The sequence below is a fragment of the Esox lucius genome, chromosome 11, assembly GCF_011004845.1.
Source record: "Esox lucius isolate fEsoLuc1 chromosome 11, fEsoLuc1.pri, whole genome shotgun sequence".
NCBI classification, from domain to species: Eukaryota; Metazoa; Chordata; class Actinopteri; order Esociformes; family Esocidae; genus Esox; species Esox lucius.
In genome coordinates, this window is record NC_047579.1 from 5,913,120 (window position 1) to 5,934,319 (window position 21,200).

The 21,200-nt window shown below is 43.6% G+C and overlaps 1 protein-coding gene across 2 annotated transcripts; it reads left to right on the forward strand.

Moving 5' to 3' along the window:
- Positions 1 to 3,666: 3,666 nt before the first annotated feature.
- Positions 3,667 to 18,572, forward strand: LOC109616319 (Fc receptor-like protein 5). 2 transcript variants are annotated; one of them, XM_029123108.2, is made up of 6 exons: positions 3,667 to 3,697; positions 3,909 to 3,953; positions 8,844 to 9,104; positions 9,814 to 10,059; positions 17,343 to 17,618; positions 17,875 to 18,572. In XM_029123108.2, the coding sequence occupies exons 1-6, from the start codon at positions 3,673 to 3,675 to the stop codon at positions 18,318 to 18,320; spliced, it is 1,299 nt and encodes a 432-aa protein (XP_028978941.2). In that variant the 5' UTR covers positions 3,667 to 3,672; the 3' UTR covers positions 18,321 to 18,572. The 2 variants fall into 2 exon arrangements, with proteins under 2 accessions (XP_028978941.2, XP_019906504.3); XM_020050945.3 differs by having other exon boundaries at positions 17,945 to 18,572.
- Positions 18,573 to 21,200: the final 2,628 nt, after the last annotated feature.

Below are 21,200 nucleotides of genomic sequence, written 5' to 3' on the forward strand. Positions count from 1 at the left end.
TGAAATATTAGCAGGGGTGGGAGAGTTCTTTCTTGACGCTGAGTGAGTCTCAGGGATCTCCAGCAGCTCTTCAAGATCTCAAGACCCTCCTCCTTCCTGTTCTGAAACACTGACACCGCCTAGAGGAGGAGAACGATAGGTGGAAGATGACACCCCCTAGTGGAGAAGGACCTTTGCTTGCATTTTTTTGAGTGAATTGACACAAATATGTTGACTAACAGGGACATCGCTAGGACTATTTTAGGGGGCTTTACATTATCATTTTAAAAACAAATTATTATGTCATTCAAAAAAAGAGTAAGGTAGCAACAACACAAACCAACTACTGAAAATATTAACATTAACATTTTTAATGACTTTATTCCGAAATGAATGGGCTAATGACTTAATCTGTTTTTGAAATGATTTGGAATGATTCAGAGAAATCTCTCTTAGAAATAGAATAAACTGTATGTAGATGTTCATTTACTATAAACTATACACTCACCTAAAGGATTTTTAGGAACACCTGTTCAATTTCTCATGAATGCAATTATCTAATCAACCAATCACATGGCAGGTGCTTCAATGCATTTAAGGTTCTGACATTCCAAACTGAATGTCAGAATGGGAAAGAAAGGTGATTTAAGCAATTTTGAGCGTGGCATGGTTGTTGGTGCCAGACGGGCCGGTCTGAGTATTTCACAATCTGCTCAGTTACTGGGATTTTAACGCACAACCATTTCTAGGGTTTACAAAGAATGGTGTGAAAAGAGAAAAACATCCAGTATCCAGTCCTGTGGGCAAAAATGCCTTGTTGATGCTAGAGGTCAGAGGAGAATGGGCCAACTGATTCAAGCTGATAGAAGAGCAACTTTGACTGAAATAATATGCAGCAAAGCATTTGTGAAGCCACAACACGCACAACCTTGAGGCGGATGGGCTACAACAGCAGAAGACCCCACCGGGTACCACTCATCTCCACTACAAATAGGAAAAAGAGGCTACAATTTGCACAAGCTCACCAAAATTGGACAGTTGAAGACTGGAAGAATGTTGCCTGGTCTGATGAGTCTCGATTTCTGTTGAAACATTCAGATGGTAGAGTCAGAATTTGGTGTAAACAGAATGAGAACATGGATCCATCATGCCTTGTTACCACTGTGCAGGCTGGAGGTGGTAATGGTGTGGGGGATTTTTTCATGGCACATTTTAGGCCCCTTAGTGCCAATTGGGCATCATTTAAATGCCACGGCCTACCTTTACATTGTTTCTGACCATGTCCATCCCTTTATGACCACCATGTACCCATCCTCTGATGGCTACTTCCAGCAGGATAATGCACCATGTCACAAAGCTCAAATCATTTCAAATTGGTTTCTTGGACATGACAATGAGTTCACTGTACTGAAATGGCCCCCACAGTCACCAGATCTCAACCCAATAGAGCATCTTTGGGATGTGGTAGAACGGGAGCTTCGTGTCCTGGATGTGCATCCCACAAATCTCCATCAACTGCAAGATGCTATCCTATCAATATGGGCCAACATTTCAAAAGAATGCTTTCAGCACCTTGTTGAATCAATGCCACGTAGAATTATGGCAGTTCTGAAGGCGAAAGGGGGTCAAACACAGTATTAGTATGGTGTTCCTTATAATGCTTTAGGTGAGTGTAGTTTACAAATGTATTTTGGCTACATAGTACAGACGTTTTTGTGACTTTTCTTGGTGTTAGATGGATGAAGACAGAGTGGACATATTTGTTCTGTGTCTAACACAAACTATGAGCCAGGTATACTTTTAGTCCACCTTGACCAAACATAACCTTATTTTGATAGATTTTACACCTATTGTTATTCTAAAAACACATGATGAAATGTTTTCTTTTGGCTAGTGTTTGATTTATGACCTTATGTTTACTTGGCAGATAGAACACAGAGCAGTTCTTGTATTGAGCAATATCCAAAGGTGTATACATGTTTTGTTCTGGCTCATAATGAGTAAAGTGTGCCAGTAGATTGCATTGTTTCAAAAAAACCCAGATAAGCCTTTTGTGAGGTCAATAAAGGCAGCAAAATACATGAGGGTTATTTGTTTAGAGTAACCTTGAAATTGCTACAGATGTACATATATTTACTGCATCTGAGAACAATGAGATAGGACACCTCCTGAACATCATCTGCATTTGAGTGTTGTAGCAATTTGTATTTTTGTATTTTGTTTATTTTCCTCTAGTCTAGTCCAAATAGAATAACAAAAAGTATTCTTTATACATTATTGTAGATTGATATTCTTTCAAAAATAATTAGAAGTATAGAACATAAGTGCTTCAATTAATATTTGAAGCACTTGTGACACAAAAACACAGTAGTGACTGTAGAACAGTTAAACAAATTACACAGACAAACAAAAACCAAAACTTGCTAGGTTAATGTTTCTATTTTCTGTTCCCATTTAATAAAATATTCTGTAGTTTGTGTGTTCTTTGGTGAAATGGAAAAAGCACACACCATGTCTGTATACTTTCCTGACAGTGTTTGTCTCTCTGCACATTTCAAAAGGGGAGGTATTAAGCGGCCCCAGTAGAGCAGGTTGGAGGGAAGCTGAAGGCAATAAGAAAGTATTTTGGTGTTTTGGTGTCATGCTCACATATAATGGGGCGATGGAACTCTGACAGTGTTGATCTTATTAGTCTGTTAAGTGTTGAAATGGACAGAAATAAAAGGTGCCATTCTTTACTTCATATCAATCTTTTATTTGTATATTCATATTCCTTGAGAAACAGCAAAAATTATTTTCATGAATTTAAATAAAAAATGTTTAGACCCGTTCCGAATGGATCCGAAGAAAAACCGTTCCGTTCCAAAAAGTACCATTGAAACAACAGACAATGTTTTAAACCATGTTAAATGACAAGGAGAAATGTGTGCCAATAGAGACAGATATCCTGGTGACATGTTACTATATCCATTACTGACATTCATTTCCGATGTTCTTTTATATATATGTCGGCCTGTTCCTACATACTGGCCTGGGCCAAAAGGAATAGAACAATTTGTTCAAAAATAAGTACAGTTTTATAATTCTTCCTCGGTTTAAGCCTGCACTCATAGCAGAGGGAAGACATTTCTGATAGCAGAACGATATCTTAATAGCGATCTGAACTTGATTCCCTAACAGGCATCTGTTTCTGCAGATTGACTCACAAAGGAAGGCAAGCAGCAGAGAACACAATGCCCAAATTGACTATACACGGTCCCACTTTGAGTGTTTTTTTTTTGGTTGCTTTTTGTTGGGGTGCGTAAATAGAGCTGAACAAGAAGAGCAAAGGTCTCTGACTGAGTGACTTACTGACTGACTGCCCATTGTTAAATGCGTAGTGATTAGAGACCCACACAGCCACCCAGGATAACAGGTATTGAATCTGGCCAGAGAAAAGAAAGATGAGGATGTGTGAATATGCAGCAGTCATCTGGTACATTTCTAGTTCCCACCCATCAGAAAGAGTAGTCAGGAAGACTTCAGAGACATTTAGTCAGGAAGACTTCAGAGACATTTCGTCTGTAAGTTAAAAGTTTGGAGAGATTTAGTCTGTTAGTATAGAGTTTAGAGAAAGCTCATCAACAAAGAGTTTAAAAATAATATTTTGAGAAAAATTTATCATAATACATTTTAGAGAAGGTTAGTTTCATCATGCAACACCTCGGTCTTCTACTCTGTGAGTACCTACTATACCTACAATAGTTTTCATATTTACATACCGTAGTTACGTATGTGTATGGTTTCAGATCAGTACGGGAAATATCTTGTATGTATAGTTTTTATATACTCTATGTATGGTGTCATTAATATCTGCATGGTTTAATATCTGTGCTGGGTACATCTTCACTTCATGTACAGTATGATATTAATAGTTCTGTGTGTTTCAGTGATGTTCAGTACACTGTTATACTCTAGTGTCAGTCAAGGAAGTGGTGAGTACATTTCACTTTTCATCACACCTGCTCTATTATCACCACAGGTTTCTTCACAACCTTTATCTTTTCTGATGTCCATTTTGTTATGCTTAATAGTTGTAATTCTGTAAGATGGAAGGAGCTTTTTTCATTTTGCCGGACTGCGTAAGCAGAGCCAGTCAAAAAGATTGAATGTCTCTGACTGACTGACCGACCGAGTGACTTGCTGAGTAACTGACTGACTGAGTTACTGACTGACTGATTACCCATTGTTAAATAGAATAGTGGTTAGAAAAAAAGGGGGATAAAAATCCCTTCTTCAATGTAGGAAGGACTGCTGGCCAGTAAAAAAAAATACTTTACTAAAAAGGTAATGGATCAAGGCAAACAATGATCTTCCCTAACAAACATAAAGCTGTCGACATGTTTTAACTAGGAAAGCTGGTCAGAAAAAAAGCTAGGTGATAATGGATGGAAACGATGTTCTTACAGAGAACAACAATAAAAACATATCAAAGAGACATCCTCTGATTCATTTAGATAGCTAAGTAGCAAGGTGTCATCATTTCAATACTTTTAGTTATTGGTCATATTTGGTCACGGTCCATTCAACAACACACAGCCTATAACTGCTATCGACATTAGCTAATCAACTTTGGGGCAACACAGTCAGTGGGCTGGATTGTTTATTATTGTGGTAAGCTTTTTTACACTGCCCAGAAAATTAAGTGAACACCTAAATCCCACATCGGGGCTCGATGAAGGAAATATATTAAAGATCTAAATCTCAAAACACACCGAAAATCAAAGTAAACAATTGAAATCCCAGGCTGTTCCAACTTGTATAGTATATATGGCCCCCATGTGCCTGTATATACTCCCAACAACATCTGGGCATGCTCCTGATGAGATGGCAGATTATGACCTGGGGAATCTCCTCCCAGACCTGGATCAGGGCATCAGTGAGCTCCTGGACAGACTGTGGCACTATTTGGTGGCGTCGGATGCACCGATACATAACGTACCAGAGGTTCTCAATTGAATTCAGGTCTGGGGAATGTGAGGTCCAGTTAGTGGCATCAATGCCTTCGTCATCCAGGAACTGCCTACACACACTAGCCACATGAGGCCAGGCATTGTCCTGCACCAGGAGGAACCCAAGGCCCACTGCACCAGTATAACGTTCACCACGGTGTCTCCAGACTCTTTCACGTCTGTCACATGTGCTCAGTGTGAACCTGCTCTCCTCTGTTAAGAGAACGGGGTGCAGAAGGCGGACCTGCCGATTCTGGTGTTCTCTGGCGAATGCCAATCAAGCTGGACTGTGAACACAGGTCCCACTAGGATGTCCACAGGAAGACATTTTGTAGGGCTCTGGCAGTGCTCCTCCTGGGCCTCCTCGCACAAGCAGAAGAGACCGGTCCTGGGTTGATGCCCTTCTATAGCCCTGTTCAGCACTCCTTGTGTACCGGCCTGTCTCCAGGTATCTCCCACATGCTCTTGAGACACTGCAATCCTTCTTGCGACAGCACGTCTGAATTTCCCATCCTGGAGGAGCTGGACTACCTGTACAACCTGAATGGGCTGCAGGTACCGCCTCATGCTACCAGTAGTGAGAAGGACACTACCAAAACGCAAAACTAGAGAAGAATCAGTCAGGAAGCATATGAGAGAGCAATTGTCTGTGGCCACAACCTGCAAGACCATTCCCTTTTTGGGGGTTGTCTTGCTGTTGCCTCTCCAGTGCATCTGTTGTCACTTTCATTTGCACCAAAAGAGGTGACATTGATTCACAATCGCTTATGCTTCTTAAATGGATAGATTGATATCCCTGAAGTTAAACTGACTTGGTGTTGTACTGTGATAACGTGTTCCCTTAATTTTTTTGAGTAGTGTATATACTAAGCTATTTTATTTGGTTCAGCATTATCAACACCTTGTAGGATAAGCTGCAGGTCCATGTTTATTGAATCGTTCCCCACCAAAAATGCTTGAGTCTATTTCATGGCACTAGGATGCGGGAGATCCCCAATATGGCATTGCAATATGATTAAAATGTGTTATAATGTGATGGTAATAACCCAAAACATATGTCTACTGGCTACTAGGTATCTAGACTGGGCCCTGGAAAAAGTTTCTCTATCTATAACCAGCATCCTCACCCCTACCAACTTACTGAGTGGCTCCACATACATTGATTTAGAAGACGGTCAAGTTAATGCATTTAATTTCAAAATCCATGATAAACATTTTAGTCAGCCAATCCTGTTATGCTTTTGTGTGAAATTGCTAAAAAATAATATGCACCTTCAACTTTACTCATGGAGGATGCATCATTTCACACTCATAAGAATGCCTAATAAACCCTTATACCTCTGAAAATGTTCACTCCCTCAGCTTTGGTACACAAATGGTGGAAGCAGGGAGGGGGCCGATTTATGATTCAGCATGTTAGAAATACTCCAAATGTAAACTGTTGTAGTACCCAGGACCTGGTGGTGTAAGGACCCCTTATGCTATAGAACAAAATGGGTACTTTCACAGTTAAATGAAACCAGAAGTCGGGATGCAGTTCAGACGCTGTTACAAAGCAGTTTTATTGAATTTATTTCCCTAATAAAAATTCTAACTATTTAAACAACTCTGCGGGAACAACGATAAGCAGACGGAAAACAAGATGATAGAAAGACGCACGGTCAGTATAACATAAACACTGCAGGGAAAAGAGGGTTGGGGGAAGGTGACACCACAATCTACACAAACACACTAACCGTACATCATGAACACACCAAGTGGTCCCTAACCTTAAACACCACCGACACTACAAAACCAAGTCCCCCCCCAACCCAATTATACAAGATAGTACCAGTTGAATGGTCCCTAACCTTAAACACCACCAACACTACAAAACCAAGTGTGTCCCCCCCAACCCAATTATACAAGATAGTACCAGTTGAATGGTCCCTAACCTTAAACACCACCAACACTACAAAACCAAGTGTCCCCCCCAACCCAATTATACAAGATAGTACCAGTTGAATGGTCCCTAACCTTAAACACCACCAACACTACAAAACCAAGTGTCCCCCCCAACCCAATTATACAAGATAGTACCAGTTGAATGGTCCCTAACCTTAAACACCACCAACACTACAAAACCAAGCCCCCCCAACCCAATTATACAAGATAGTACCAGTTGAATGGTCCCTAACCTTAAACACCACCAACACTACAAAACCAAGCCCCCCCCCAACCCAATTATACAAGATAGTACCAGTTGAATGGTCCCTAACCTTAAACACCACCAACACTACAAAACCAAGTGTCCCCCCCAACCCAATTATACAAGATAGTACCAGTTGAATGGTCCCTAACCTTAAACACCACCAACACTACAAAACCAAGCCCCCCCCCCAACCCAATTATACAAGATAGTACCAGTTGAATGGTCCCTAACCTTAAACACCACCGACACTACAAAACCAAGTGTCCCCCCCAACCCAATTATACAAGATAGTACCAGTTGAATGGTCCCTAACCTTAAACACCACCAACACTAAAAAACCAAGTGTCCCCCCCCAACCAAATTATACAAGATAGTACCAGTCGAATGGTCCCTAACCTTAAACACCACCAACACTACAAAACCAAGTGTCCCCCCAACCCAATTATACAAGATAGTACCAGTTGAATGGTCCCTAACCTTAAACACCACCAACACTACAAAACCAAGTGTCCCCCCCCAACCCAATTATACAAGATAGTACTAGTTGAATGGTCCCTAACCTTAAACACCACCAACACTACAAAACCAAGTCCCCCCCCAACCCAATTATACAAGATAGTACCAGTTGAATGGTCCCTAACCTTAAACACCACCAACACTACAAAACCAAGTCCCCCCCAACCCAATTATACAAGATAGTACCAGTTGAATGGTCCCTAACCTTAAACACCACCAACACTACAAAACCAAGTGCCCCCCCAACCCAATTATACAAGATTGTACCAGTTGAATGGTCCCTAACCTTAAACACCACCAACACTACAAAACCAAGTCCCCCACAACCCAATTATACAAGATAGTACCAGTTGAATGGTCCCTAACCTTAAACACCACCAACACTACAAAACCAAGTGTCCCCCCCAACCCAATTATACAAGATAGTACCAGTTGAATGAGAGAGTCAATTAATTAAAACTGTTATTCCCAATATGCTAAGAGTGGTCAACAGCAACTAACCTACGTATAACCATAAATATTAAAATACACAAGCAAGCATGTAGTTGCATAAGTGCCTACTGATACAAATACATACATTTAAGTAATAGGTAATCAACGCTGAAACTGTAAATACAAAATCACAATAAGTTTGGCAGTTACAATAATTCAATAACAACCCTGCAATTCATTGTTCCCAATATACCATTCTTAGGAACAGTGCAAACATGCAGTTTATGCCGTATCTGTAGAACTGCAGGTCACTGTGTATAGTTTCACAACAGCTCTCCTATAAAACAATCATTAGAACTTATCCATAAAACAGTTGTCTTTAACCCAGTCTGAGGCAAACCTGGTGCTTGGGCCTTGTTAGGTGAAAAATCCAGTCTTGGCTTCCTGTTTTATAACTTAGAGCCATAAGTGACCCCTGCTGTTCACCTGGGTCTTAAGGTCCACCCTCTGTACTGTTATCTATTTCTCTGTGACTAATCTAAACGACCGCAGAGACACAGACCCCATGCTGAAGTTACAAATAGTTGTTTCAGTGATCTGATTGGTTTGAAAGATTACTGTCTATAATGAATAAAAAAACACATGATACCAAGTAACCTGGATGCAGGAATCAAACTGATGGTCTCTCCCTCTCCATCCATTCTCTCTCTTGCCCTTATTTTCCTTCTTTCCAGTCACTCTGATCATCATTCCCAACAGAGCTCAGTTCTTTGAGTATGAGTCTGTCTCTCTGAGATGTGAGGTTCAGGGAAACTCTGCTGGATGGAAACTGAAGAGATACACATTGACTGGAAGGCTTTCAGATTGTGGAACAGACTGGGGAAAACAACAAGTATCTTCATGTGTCATGTCTGTAATGTCATTTGACAGTGGAGTGTACTGGTGGGAGTCTTGGTCTGGAAAACACAGCAATGCTGTCAACATCACAGTACATAGTATGTCAACAAAATATGCATTTCACTCAAACCCGACATAGCTTGGTTATGCATGTATACAGTGCATTTGGAGAGTGTTTTAGACCACTTTATTTTTCCCCTTTTTGTTTTGTTATACAGACTTATTCTGAAATGGATTTAATTGACTGATTGGTAATTATGGGGTATTATGTTTATTCATGAAAAAAACGATTTAATCAATTTTAGAATAATGCTACAACATAAAACAATGTGAAAAGAGTGAAAAGAGTGAAGGGGTTAATACTTTCCAGATGCACCAAATGATTAAACAGTTTCCAAGACCAGTCTGGTAGTACTTATAGGGGTTTATATATGTAGTACCAATACCAGTCTGGTAGTATATGTATGTTTTATACAGTATCAAGACCATTGTCTTAGTATTTAAAGGATTTTTACAGTAACCAGTCCAGTCGGGTAATTGTAATAGGTTTTTATACAGTATCAAGTCCAGTCTCTGTACTGTAACCCACATTAAATTGGAATGGCTGCAAAATGTATATGTAAAATGAAACAACAAACATTTTAATTCAGGACAATGGAATTTGCACTTCAGGTTGATTCTGTGATGGAGATTAAATACGTTATTTTTGGATCTTTGGTGAAGAGTGATTGCACTGTGAGGCTAAAAGTTCACAATAAGGATCGATTAGATCCCTGAATGTGTCCTGTTGTTTCCTGTGTGGCACAGATGGTCCTGTGATCATGGAAAGCCCTGCCCTTCCTGTGACTGAAGGACTTTCTGTGACTCTGAACTGCAGATATCAGGGAACTCCCTCTAACCACACAGTTGATTTCTACAAAGATGGATCTCTCATCAGGACAGAGACTAAAGGAGAGATGACCATCCCTGCAGTATCTCAGTCAGATCAAGGACTTTACAGCTGTAGACACCCTGAACTAGGAAGATCTCCAGAGAGCAGGATGACTGTGACAGGTGAGAATATGAACAAAGAGAATCACCAGATAGACGGATGACTGCGACATGTAAGGAAAAATAAATGTGTATATACAAACGGGTGCTGAGCAGGCCAAGTTTACCTTGATTTTGGATCAAAATGGCAAGAGGAATGGACCTAAATTACATAAATTGGTAATTTTCATATGCTGGCATTAATCATATGCTATGCCCTTCACTGTCACCAGATCTCAACCCAGTTGAACCCCTACCGTGAGGGAAATATTATTTGATCGCCTGTCGATTTTGTACGTTTGCCCACTGACAAAGAAATGATCAGTCTATAATTTTAATTTATTTGAACAGTGAGAAATAGAATAACAACAGAAAAAGGCATGTCAAAAATGTTATAAATTGATTTGCATTTTAATGAAGGAAACAAGTATTTCATCCCTTTTCAATCAGAAATATTTCTGGCTCCCAGGTGTCTTTTATACAGGTAACGAGCTGAGATTAGGAGCACACTCTTAACCTTTTCACGCGTGAGTTTCAAATATGCCTTAACGGCCCCGCAGCGTGAGTTTTTTTTGCGCGTGAGTTCAGCACTCACAGTTCCAGAATTTGCAGCTTCCCAAAAACACCACGCTGCTTATATAGTTATGGATCTAATTTCTTATTTCAATTATATTAACAAACCTCTACCGGTAGTAACTGTTAAAAATGTATATTGAATTATTATGAACAAATTTTTAAAATGCTGTCCTTTCTCGCCGCAAAAAGATTGCGGCGAGAAAGACACTGAAACGCTTAACTTGTTGTATCAATAAAACATACGCAATCTATCAGGCAATAGGTGGTGTGTAAATTGTTTTACGATACTATTTAGAAGCTCTCAAAAAATTATGAATTCCGATTCTTGCATTTAGTAATGGACAAATGCGATCAGTGAAAAGGTCTATTTTTGAAGATTACGTTGAGCTTTTTTCTCAACAAATTAGTGCTGTAATACTGTTTTAGTTTGCGCCATCGGTTCGCTACTAAATCTGCCAATTGAGCTATTGTGCGTGAACCCTACCAAAACAAACTGACTGGATTAACAGCTACGTGCATTGAGTGGCGTTCAGACGGTTGACATGAACAGTCACTTTGCCAGGTAAGGAACACTAAATACATTGCATTGCAAGCTTCTCTTTTTGACTCGAATTCAAAGAGCTGCAAAAGCTGGTTTATGTGTAACTGTAGCTAGCTAGCAAACGTCAGCTAACCGCTAGCTAACAAAGTGTGACCTGTAATGCAGTGCAGCTAAAATGAAGATCATAGTTTTCCCATGATGGCAAATCTGTCCGAAAGACTGGCAAATGTAAATTACCATCAGGTCTTAGAGTTACTCACCTTTCTTTATCTTTGGTTGATAAAAAACATAGCAGCACCCTCAACAGGTAACGTAAGTTTTTTTTGACCAGTTGTCAGCTCTTTCAGGAAATGGTTAGATGCTCTATAGTAGTCGCTAATATAATTCGTTTTTGCATATTATGTTTATTGTAGAAAATCTAACTGCTAGTGTTGGCTGCCTGTTGGTACGTAAGTAACACTTTTTTTATGCTTGCTACCTGGTTAATATCATAGTGTGGTCTTGAAACAATAACAATCAGGAAATAAAGTTATAAACACTGTTTGAGCTAAATGTGAGTAAAAAACAGTGCGGTCTGACCAGCCATTGTTACGTTATTTGTACCCAGGCGTTCTAATGATGAGTTCTAAACATGACGTTCTAATCACACCGGTGTGATCGTACTCTTCAGGGACCACTCTAGCCTGATCACACTGGGGTGATCGTACGCGTTAAAGGGAGTGCTCCTAATCTCAGCTTGTTACCTGTATGAAAGACACCTGTTCACAGAAACAATCAATCAATCAGATTCCAAACTCTTCATCATGGCCAAGATCAAAGATCCGTCCAAGGATGTCAGGGACAAGATTGTAGACCTACACAAGGCTGGAATGGGCTACAAGACTGTCGCCAAGCAGCTTGGTGAGAGGGTGACAACAGTTGGTGTGATTATTCGCAAATGGAAGAAACACAAAAGAACTGTCAATCTCCCTCGGACTGGGGCTCCATGCAAGATCTCAACTTGTGGCGTAGCAATGATCATGAGAACGGTGAGGAACTACATGGGAGGATCTTCTCAATGATTTCAAAGCAGTCGGGAACATAGTCACCAAGAAAACAATTGGTAACACACTACACTGGGAAGGACTGAAATCCTGCAGCGCCCGCAACGTCCCCTTGCTCAAGAAAGCACATGTACAGGCCCAAGAACACCATCCCCACTGTATAACATGGTGGAAACATTATGCTTTAGGGGTGTTTTTCTGCTAAGGGAACAGGACAACTTCACCGCATCAATGGGACGATGGACGTGGCCATGTACCGTCAAATCTTGGGTGAGAACCTCCTTCCCTCAGCCAGGGAATAGAACATTTGTCGGGGATTGGTATTCCATCATGACAATGACCCAAAACACACGGCCAAGCACATTAAGGTCCTGGAGTGGCCTGGCCAGTCTCCAGACCTTAATTCCATAGAAAATCTGTGGAGGGTGCTGAAGGTTTGAGTTGCCAAACGTCAGCCTCGAAACCTTAATGACTTGGAGAAGATTTGCAAAGAGGCGTGGGACAAAATCTCTCCTGAGATGGGTGCTAACCTGGTGGCCAACTACAAGAAATGTCTGACCTCTGTGATTGACAACAAGGGTTTTGCCACCAAGAACTAAGTCATGTTTTGCAGATGGGTCGAATACTTATTTCACTAATTAAAATGCAAATCAATTCATAAAATTTTTGACGAGTATTTCTGGGCTTTTTGTTGTTCTGTCTCTTGTTCTGTCTCTTACTGTTCAAATAAACCTACCATTAAAATTATAGACTGATCATTTCTTTGTCAGTGGGCAAACGTACAAAATCAGCAGGGGATCAAATATTTTTTCCCCCTCATTTTAGAACGACGTATTAGACAGCTCTCTCCACCACCATCGTCAAAACACCAAATTAAGGGAATATCTTGTGGAAAATCTCTCCAGTAGGGTTCGATGGTTACTTTCGTAACTCCAGTTCTATGAGTGGAGCGTCGCACATAGGGGCTTCGCTCCTATTGGTTTAGGGCAAAGCGAGCGACCCCAAGATGTACTCCCTGCCGGTCCCCTACCTCACTAACGAGATAAGAGCCAACAGGACGGAACAACCACGACACCTAGCCGCTTCCATCTTGCTCACACCAAGCACATTGTTTGCGCACTGACAACAGCCCCAGACGAAAGCACTCACGGCACCAACCCAACCGGTACCTTCTCAATCAGCCTTGACTGAATCGGAGCGTCCGAGGTCAGCCCAGAGAACACGCCAAGACCCGGACTCGGCGCACAAGCAGACGCTCAAGCACATACAATACAAGCATCATACACAATACCACACAGGCACACCGGAGCAACTGACGGACCCATGTCAAAGGCACCGTCCCAGTAGCTCAACGGACCCAACTCACACCCCAGACTCAGCCACACTGAGCACAGAGTGAGCCAACGTGTCTGCCGCCATGTCACGCAAGTAAAACCGGAAAAAAGGTGACGGCGTCCCCCAAGACACTGCAGCACAAATGTCCTCCACCCCGACGCCCCTAAACAGAGCAGCCAAGGCCGCCACCTCACGCGTGGAGTGGCCCCAAACCCACTAGGCGTAGGAGTGCCACGTGCACACACTGTGCCAAAGCACACACCGCACACGAACGATGCAACCTCTCCTCCCTCACACCCGCATGGGGAGGAGGAGAAAACTCCCACAACAACATCTTCATGGAACGAAACACCGCCTTGATCACCTTGGGCTGAAAGGCCGGGTTAGGGAGCAACACAGCCCTGCTACCATCGCCATTGATGGTGAGACAGCCAGGCTGCGTTTACAGCACCCTCTAAGCAGAGGTCAGAGCCAACAAAAGCACAGTTTTAAGGTACACCATCTTCAACGGTATCTGATCAATCGGTTTGAACGGCGCTTCACACCGCTCCTCCAGAACCAAAGCCAAATCGCACTGCGGCAACGTCCACCAGGCCACCGACCGGAGACGGCGGGACCCGGCCAGAAACCGTTTCACCAAGGGATGACTAAACACCGACACTCCATTGAAACCCTCATGACACGCTAAGATCGCACATGCATACACCTTGAGTGTGCCAGGGGACCTTTGCTGTTCAAACAGACTCTGCAGGAACGAAAGGACACTGCCCACGTCACAACAGAGGGGGTCAACCCCTGCGTCCTAACACCAGCGGGCAAAGATACCCCAACGGCTAGTATAGGTAGCCGACGTGGAGGCCGCCCTCGCGCCACCTTAATTGTCGTGACCACCTCCTCAGTCAGTTCCCGGCGCAGCAGCCTGGCCCTCTCAGGAGCCAGGCCCGCAGCGGCTGACCCAGCACATGGAACGCCCCGATCAAGCCATTTGCCTGTGTCAACGCCCCATGGCGGTAAAGGATCGGCCAAGGTGTCACCCCCGCCATCTGGGCCACCATCTAGCTGGGCCAGCCGGTGAGCCAACGCGTCCTCGCCCAACGGGGGCCGGTCTTCCGCTCGAAGAGAAAACCACAGGGGGCTGAAGGGGACCACACCCCTCTGACTGAATGCGACTGGCATGTCCAGCCCCAGCCCGTCAGGGACGCGTCCGTAAACACAGGGACCCGCACAGGGACCCACGTCCGACTCCAGAGAGCTCGGGACCTTGACCAGCCGTTGACAAACCGGATCCAAACGGAGGCGGGCGAACCAGCATGAAGGCCTCTCATTTGTGGCAGGCCCAGCGTGACCTACACGTGGGCCGACGACATCAAGCCCAGTAGCGACATTACCGCGCAAACCGACACCGTGCGTAACGGCCGGACGTGGGCCAAAGCACGCAGAGTGGCCTCTCTTCGCACCTTGGACACTCAAGCCCTCATAGAGACTGTGGATAGCTGATGTCCCAGAAATACCACCAGTTCACTGGGGTGAGGAGCACTCTTCTTCCAGTTCACCGAGCACAGCTGACCTAAAACCTCAGTGGGGCGAGCAGAGAACCCTGCTCCACCCAACAGAAACCTGCCCAGCCCCCCACCCCCGCCAAGTCAGCGGCCGGGGTGCCGTGCTAGAAGAAGCCGCTCCAGCGGCTGAAGTAGGTGAAGCCATCCTTGGCTTGGTAGACATCACTGATTGAATACTAAAAACTTTCTTGTGAAGAAAGAAGGGAGACAGAACATAGTATGACAACCTCTTTTATAGCCATGGGGCAGATGGCCATGAGAGGTGCGATTTGCATATTTACATTTTCAGTGCCTGCCTATTGGCAGAGGGGTAAACCAATAGGAGCGAAGCCCCTAAGGGCAAAGCTTCACGATATAGAACTAGAGGCTCATAGAATCTATGCCAAGGCGCATTGAAGTTGTTCTGACAGCTTGCGATATCCCAACACCTACTGAGACTATATGTTGTTTTTTCCATTATTTGTCTGTATGTTAAATGCATCCATAGCAAAACAGTAGAGAATATATTTATAGAGCTCTGGAAAAAGTTAAGAGACCACTGCACCTTTTTCTTTCCTTACCAAAATAGCTGGAAAGTTTTGAGTGAGGATCAGAAGGGTTAAAAATAAGAGACCACTGCAAATTCAACCCTTCTGTTCCTCACTCAAAACTTTCCTTTTCAACTTTTTTGGAAAGGAAAGAAAAGTGCAGTGGTCTCTTCATTTCTTCCAAAGCTGTATAGTTGTGCTTATAGGTTTACTTTGCAGAAATTGTGAAAGTTTGGCATTCATTTTGAAAATGTGGCTGATCGTTCTAAAAAAAACTGTCTTTTATTTAAGGATAGTGATCATATGAAGCCGTTTATTATCACATAGTTGTTTAGCTCCTTTTTAAATCATAATAACAGAAATCACCCAAATGGCCCTGATCAAAAGTTTACATACCCTTGAATGTTTGGCCTTGTTACAGACACACAAGGAGACACACACAGGTTAAAATAGCAGATAAAGGTTAATTTCGCGGAACAACCTACCAGCTCTTTACTCTTGCAAGGATCCTGGAGGGGGCCTGGGAATATGCCCATCCAGTCTACATGTGTTTTGTGGATCTGTAGAAGGCGTATGACCGGGTCCCCCGAGAGATACTGTGGGAGGTGCTGCAGGAGTATGGGGTGAGGAGGTCCCTTTTGAGGGCTATCCAATCCCTGTACGTCCAAAGTGAGAGCTGTGTTCGTGTTCTAAGTCGGGGGTCTTGTTCGCGAGTGAGGGGACAATGGAGCGGGAGATTGGCCGGAGAATCGGAGCAGCAGGGGCGATATTGCATTCGCTTTACCGCACCGTTGAGACGAGAAGCGGCTGAAATGGGTTTTCTCAGAAGGGTGGCTGGCTTCTCCCTTAGGGATAGGGTGAGATACTCAGCCATCCGTGAGGAACTCGGCGTAGAGCCGCTGCTCCTTTGCGTCGAAAGAAGCCAGTTGAGGTGGTTCGGGCATCTGGTAAGGATGCCCCCAGGACGTCTCCCTAGGGAGGTGTTCCAGGCACGTCCAGCTGGGAGGAGACCTCTGGGTAGGCCCAGGACCAGGTGGAGAGATTATATTTCGACACTGGCCTGGGAACGCCTCGGGATTCCCCAGTCGGAGCTGGCAAATGTGGTGCGGGAAAGGGAATTTTAAATTCCAATTACTGTCTGTGTGTAATTAGTAAATGAGTTTGTAAGCTCTCACGTGGATGCGCTGAGCAGGCTAGATATTGAACAGAGCAGAAAAGAACTATCTACTTTATAAATATGGAAAAGGATAACCAAAGCCTTGCAAATGCCATTCTGTTCTGTTCCATCACTTATTATGAAGTGGAAAATTTGGGAATACCAAGCCTAGGTCAGATAGACCAAGAAATAATTGCCAGAACATTTGTTCAGGATACAAAGGAAAAACACACAGGTAACCACAGGAGAAATACAGGCTGCTCTGGAAAAAGGCGGTGTGGTCGTTACAAGAAGCACAATATAATGATACTTGAACAAAAATTTGCTGTATGGTGGAGTGGCCAGAAAGAAGCCTTTACTGTGCCAATTCCACAAAAAAGTCTAGTTACAATATTCCCTCAACAACACCTTGACACACCTCACAGCTTCTGGCACACTGTAATTTGGAGTGACGAGACCAAAATAAAGCTTTATGGTTACAACCATAAATGCTATGTTTGGAGAGGGATGTTTTAGTCCAGTCGGTTTCTATCTGAGTGTCTGTGTGTTGACATTGCTATCCCTCCTCAGATCTCTCCCCTCCAGCCTCTCTGATCATCAGTCCCAACCGATCTCAGTTCTTTCAATATGAATCTGTCTCTCTGAGCTGTGACGTTCAGGGGAACTCTTCCGGATGGGGACTGAAGAGATTCACAGTGACTGGAAGGCTTTCAGATTGTGGAACCGACTGGGGAAAACATCAAAGATCTGCCTGCATCATAACTGTAATGTCATTTGACAGTGGAGTGTACTGGTGTGAGTCTTGGTCTGGAAAACACAGCAATGCTGTCAACATGAATGTACATGGTATGTTATATATTTACTGACATTCTAGGGTTAATCTGTTTCATGTAAATTGTCTGTTGATTATATACTGTAAATGTGTGTGTGTGTGTGTGTGTGTGTGTGTGTGTGTGTGTGTGTGTGTGTGTGTGTGTGTGTGTGTGTGTGTGTGTGTGTGTGTGTTTAGAGGTCATCTGCAAAAAATACATTTGGCTTCAGCATAACCCCCTGCTAAAATAAAGTTTTAATACAATTTTCCAATTATTAAATATATATACAGATGGTCCTGTGATCCTGGAGAGCCCTGCTCTTCCTGTGACTGAAGGACTTTCTGTGACTCTGAACTGCAGATATCAGGGAACTCCATCTAACCACACAGTTGATTTCTACAAAGATGGATCTCTCATCAGGACAGAAACTAAAGGAGAGATGACCATCCCTGCAGTATCTCAGTCAGATCAAGGACTTTTCAGCTGTAGACACCCTGAACTTGGAAGATCTCCAGAGAGCAGGATGACTGTGACAGATACGAATCAATTATCAATGTTCTTTCCAGATCCAGCTTTCACCCCAACTCCAGCCATCCCAGAGATGTCCATGTCTCTGTCCAGACTGCTGTGTAGTCTACTGGTGGTGTCTCCCTACCTGCTGGTGACCACTGTACTGATGTTGAAATGCTACAGGTACAGAAGCAGAGCTAAACGTGACAGCCCTTCAGCGACATAATTTTTTTAACTGGCATTTGTAAGGTCTGTTTTGCGTGGCACAGCGGCTCCCCTTTCTCTCCCGAGCTCCCCCTCATCGGCGTACATATTAACCACCAGCAGGAGAGTGTTGGCAGCAGCGCATCCCGAGGACATGTTTCCTATTGCTGGTTAGTTGTGTTTATATTCTGTTGTTCACCTACTGTACCTCACAGATTATGCGCCTGTCGTTAACCATGTTGGTGCGCTTCGCATTTATTCATTCAAGTAAAAGAGAGACCCTATTGACTACTGTACTACGGTCTGTTCTGTTTCTTTTCCCTTTGTGACTCACTTATCCACTCGCACCATTGCAGCAACAAGTTCTCACAGTTCTTGTAGCTATACTTTTATACAGTACCAAATACCATTCTGGTAATATATATAAAGGATTTTTACAGTAACTAGACCAATCTGGTTGTAGTTGTAGGTTTTTATATCTAGCATCTATCAATCTGTCTCAACTCGGAGTCAACTGACCTAAAACCTTTAGGGATTGTCACTCTGTATGGGGTGTGCATCTGACTTGAACATTATTTAGTCCAATCACAAAAATGATCTAATAAATTAGAGACGTGAGTTGATGACAAAACATTTCTAGTTATGGAAGCAAAACTGACTTTTTTTGGGTGGCGTGGTAGTGGAAATAGGGAAACTAGTGTGCACATATCTACATACATGAACAAACAAATCTATACTCACATGTACATTTACCCTCAACGCATACTTGAACATAAATAGCTCTCTGTCTATCTAATCAACTCATGTGTTGACTGTTGTAACAGGGTCTATACTAGGACATGGTGTGGTAAACCACTATTTATCTCCTTTACTCATCTTTCTTCACCTTGGCACATCTACAGAACCTGTTTATCAGAACAGAGTATATAGGGGGGCAATGTCAAGGTGAGTGGAAACAAACAAGCTCTTCAGCAAAATAATGCTTTTATCGCATTTCACATCCATGCTATTATCTATAGATGCTCTTTGCGGCCTGGTAACTACATATACAGCCACCAACAATTGTTTATCATGGAAAATTTGTCATGGAACCAAAAAACAGTAGCACAGGATCACTTACCCTCATCAATGTTTTACTGGGGTTGGCAAACTTTCTGACTAATAGAGCCATTGAAAAATCCCTACAGACACACAGCCCAGAAATGTGTTTGGATGCATAACAGCAGGCATCCACACCAAAAGTCAGGTGACCGTCTGAAATGTCCATAATTGAAAAGTATACTTTGGCACATTTAGTATTTCATAATAGTGGCTCAAACATTTAATGTTTTGGCAATTTTAAATAAAATTGATATCCACTCTCTACAGAATATCCAGATAGTTATCCAAATACAGACATAATGCACTTATTACAAATTGTGGATATGTTATCCCGGAGGACTCTGGAGACGGTTGCAGTGTACCGACAGACCCGAAGGGCTGCGACCTCTGCTGTGAACGAGGCAAAACAGCGGGTGTGGGAGGAGTTTGGGGAAGCCATGGAGAAGGACTTTCAGTCGGCACCAACGTGTTTCTGGAAAACCGTCCGCCACCTCAGGAGGAGAAAACGGGGAACCATCCAAGCTGTGTACAGTAAGGATGGGACACTGTTGACCTCAACTGAGGAGGCTATTGGGCGATGGAAGGAACACTTTGAGGAACTCCTAAATCCCACTAACACGCCCTCTATAGTGGAGGCAGAGCTGGAGACTGATGGGGAGGCATCGTCAATCTCCATGGCAGAAGTCACTGAGGTTGTCAAACAACTCCACAGTGGCAAAGCTCCGGGGATTGACGAGATCCGTCCCGAAATGTTGAAAGCTTTGGGTGTGGAGGGGATGTCTTGGATGACACGCCTCTTCAACATTGCGTGGGAGTCGGGGAAAGTGACTAAGGAGTGGCGGACCGGGGTGGTGGTTCCCCTGTTCAAAAAGGGGGAACAGATGGTGTGTGCCAATTACAGGGGTATCACACTTCTCAGCCTCCCTGGGAAAGTCTACTCAAAGGTACTGGAAAGGAGGGTTTGGCAGATAGTCGAACCTCAGATTGAACAGGAACAATGCGGATTCCGTCCTGGTCGCGGAACAACCGACCAGCTCTTTACTCTTGCAAGGATCCTGGAGGGGGCCTGGGAATATGCCCATCCAGTCTACATGTGTTTTGTGGATCTGGAGAAGGCGTATGAACGGGTCCCCCAGGAGATACTGTGGCAGGTGCCGGGGAGTATGGGGTGAGGAGGTCCCTTTTGAGGGCTATCCAATCCCTGTACGTCCAAAGTGAGAGCTGTGTTCGGGTTCTCGGTAGTAAGTCGGACTCGTTTCAGGATATTGAGGCGTAGTCGGGGTGGGGTTGCAGTTCGGTGGGCTGGGGATCTCATCTCTGCTTTTTGCGGATGATATGGTTCTGATGGCATCAACGCTCTGTGACCTTCAGCACTCACTGGACCGGTTCGCAACCGAGTGCGAAGTGGTTGGGATGAGGATTAGCACCTCTAAATCTGAGGCCATGGTTCTCAGCAGTAGGGAATGAGGCTTTACCCCAAGTAAAGGAGTTCAAGTATCTCAGGGTCTTGTTCGCGAGTGAGGGGACAATGGAGCGCGAGATTGGCCGGAGAATCGGAGCAGCGGGGGCGGTATTGCATTTGCTTTACCACACCGTTGTGACGAAAAGAGAGCTGAGCCGGAAGGCAAAGCTCTCGATATACCAGTCAGTTTTCGTTCCTACCCTCACCTATGGTCATGAAGGATGGGTCATGACCGACAGAACAAGATCGCGAGTACAAGCGGCTGAAATGGGTTTTCTCAGAAGGGTGGCTGGCTTCTCCCTTAGGGATAGGGTGAGAAGCTCAGCCATCCGTGAGGAA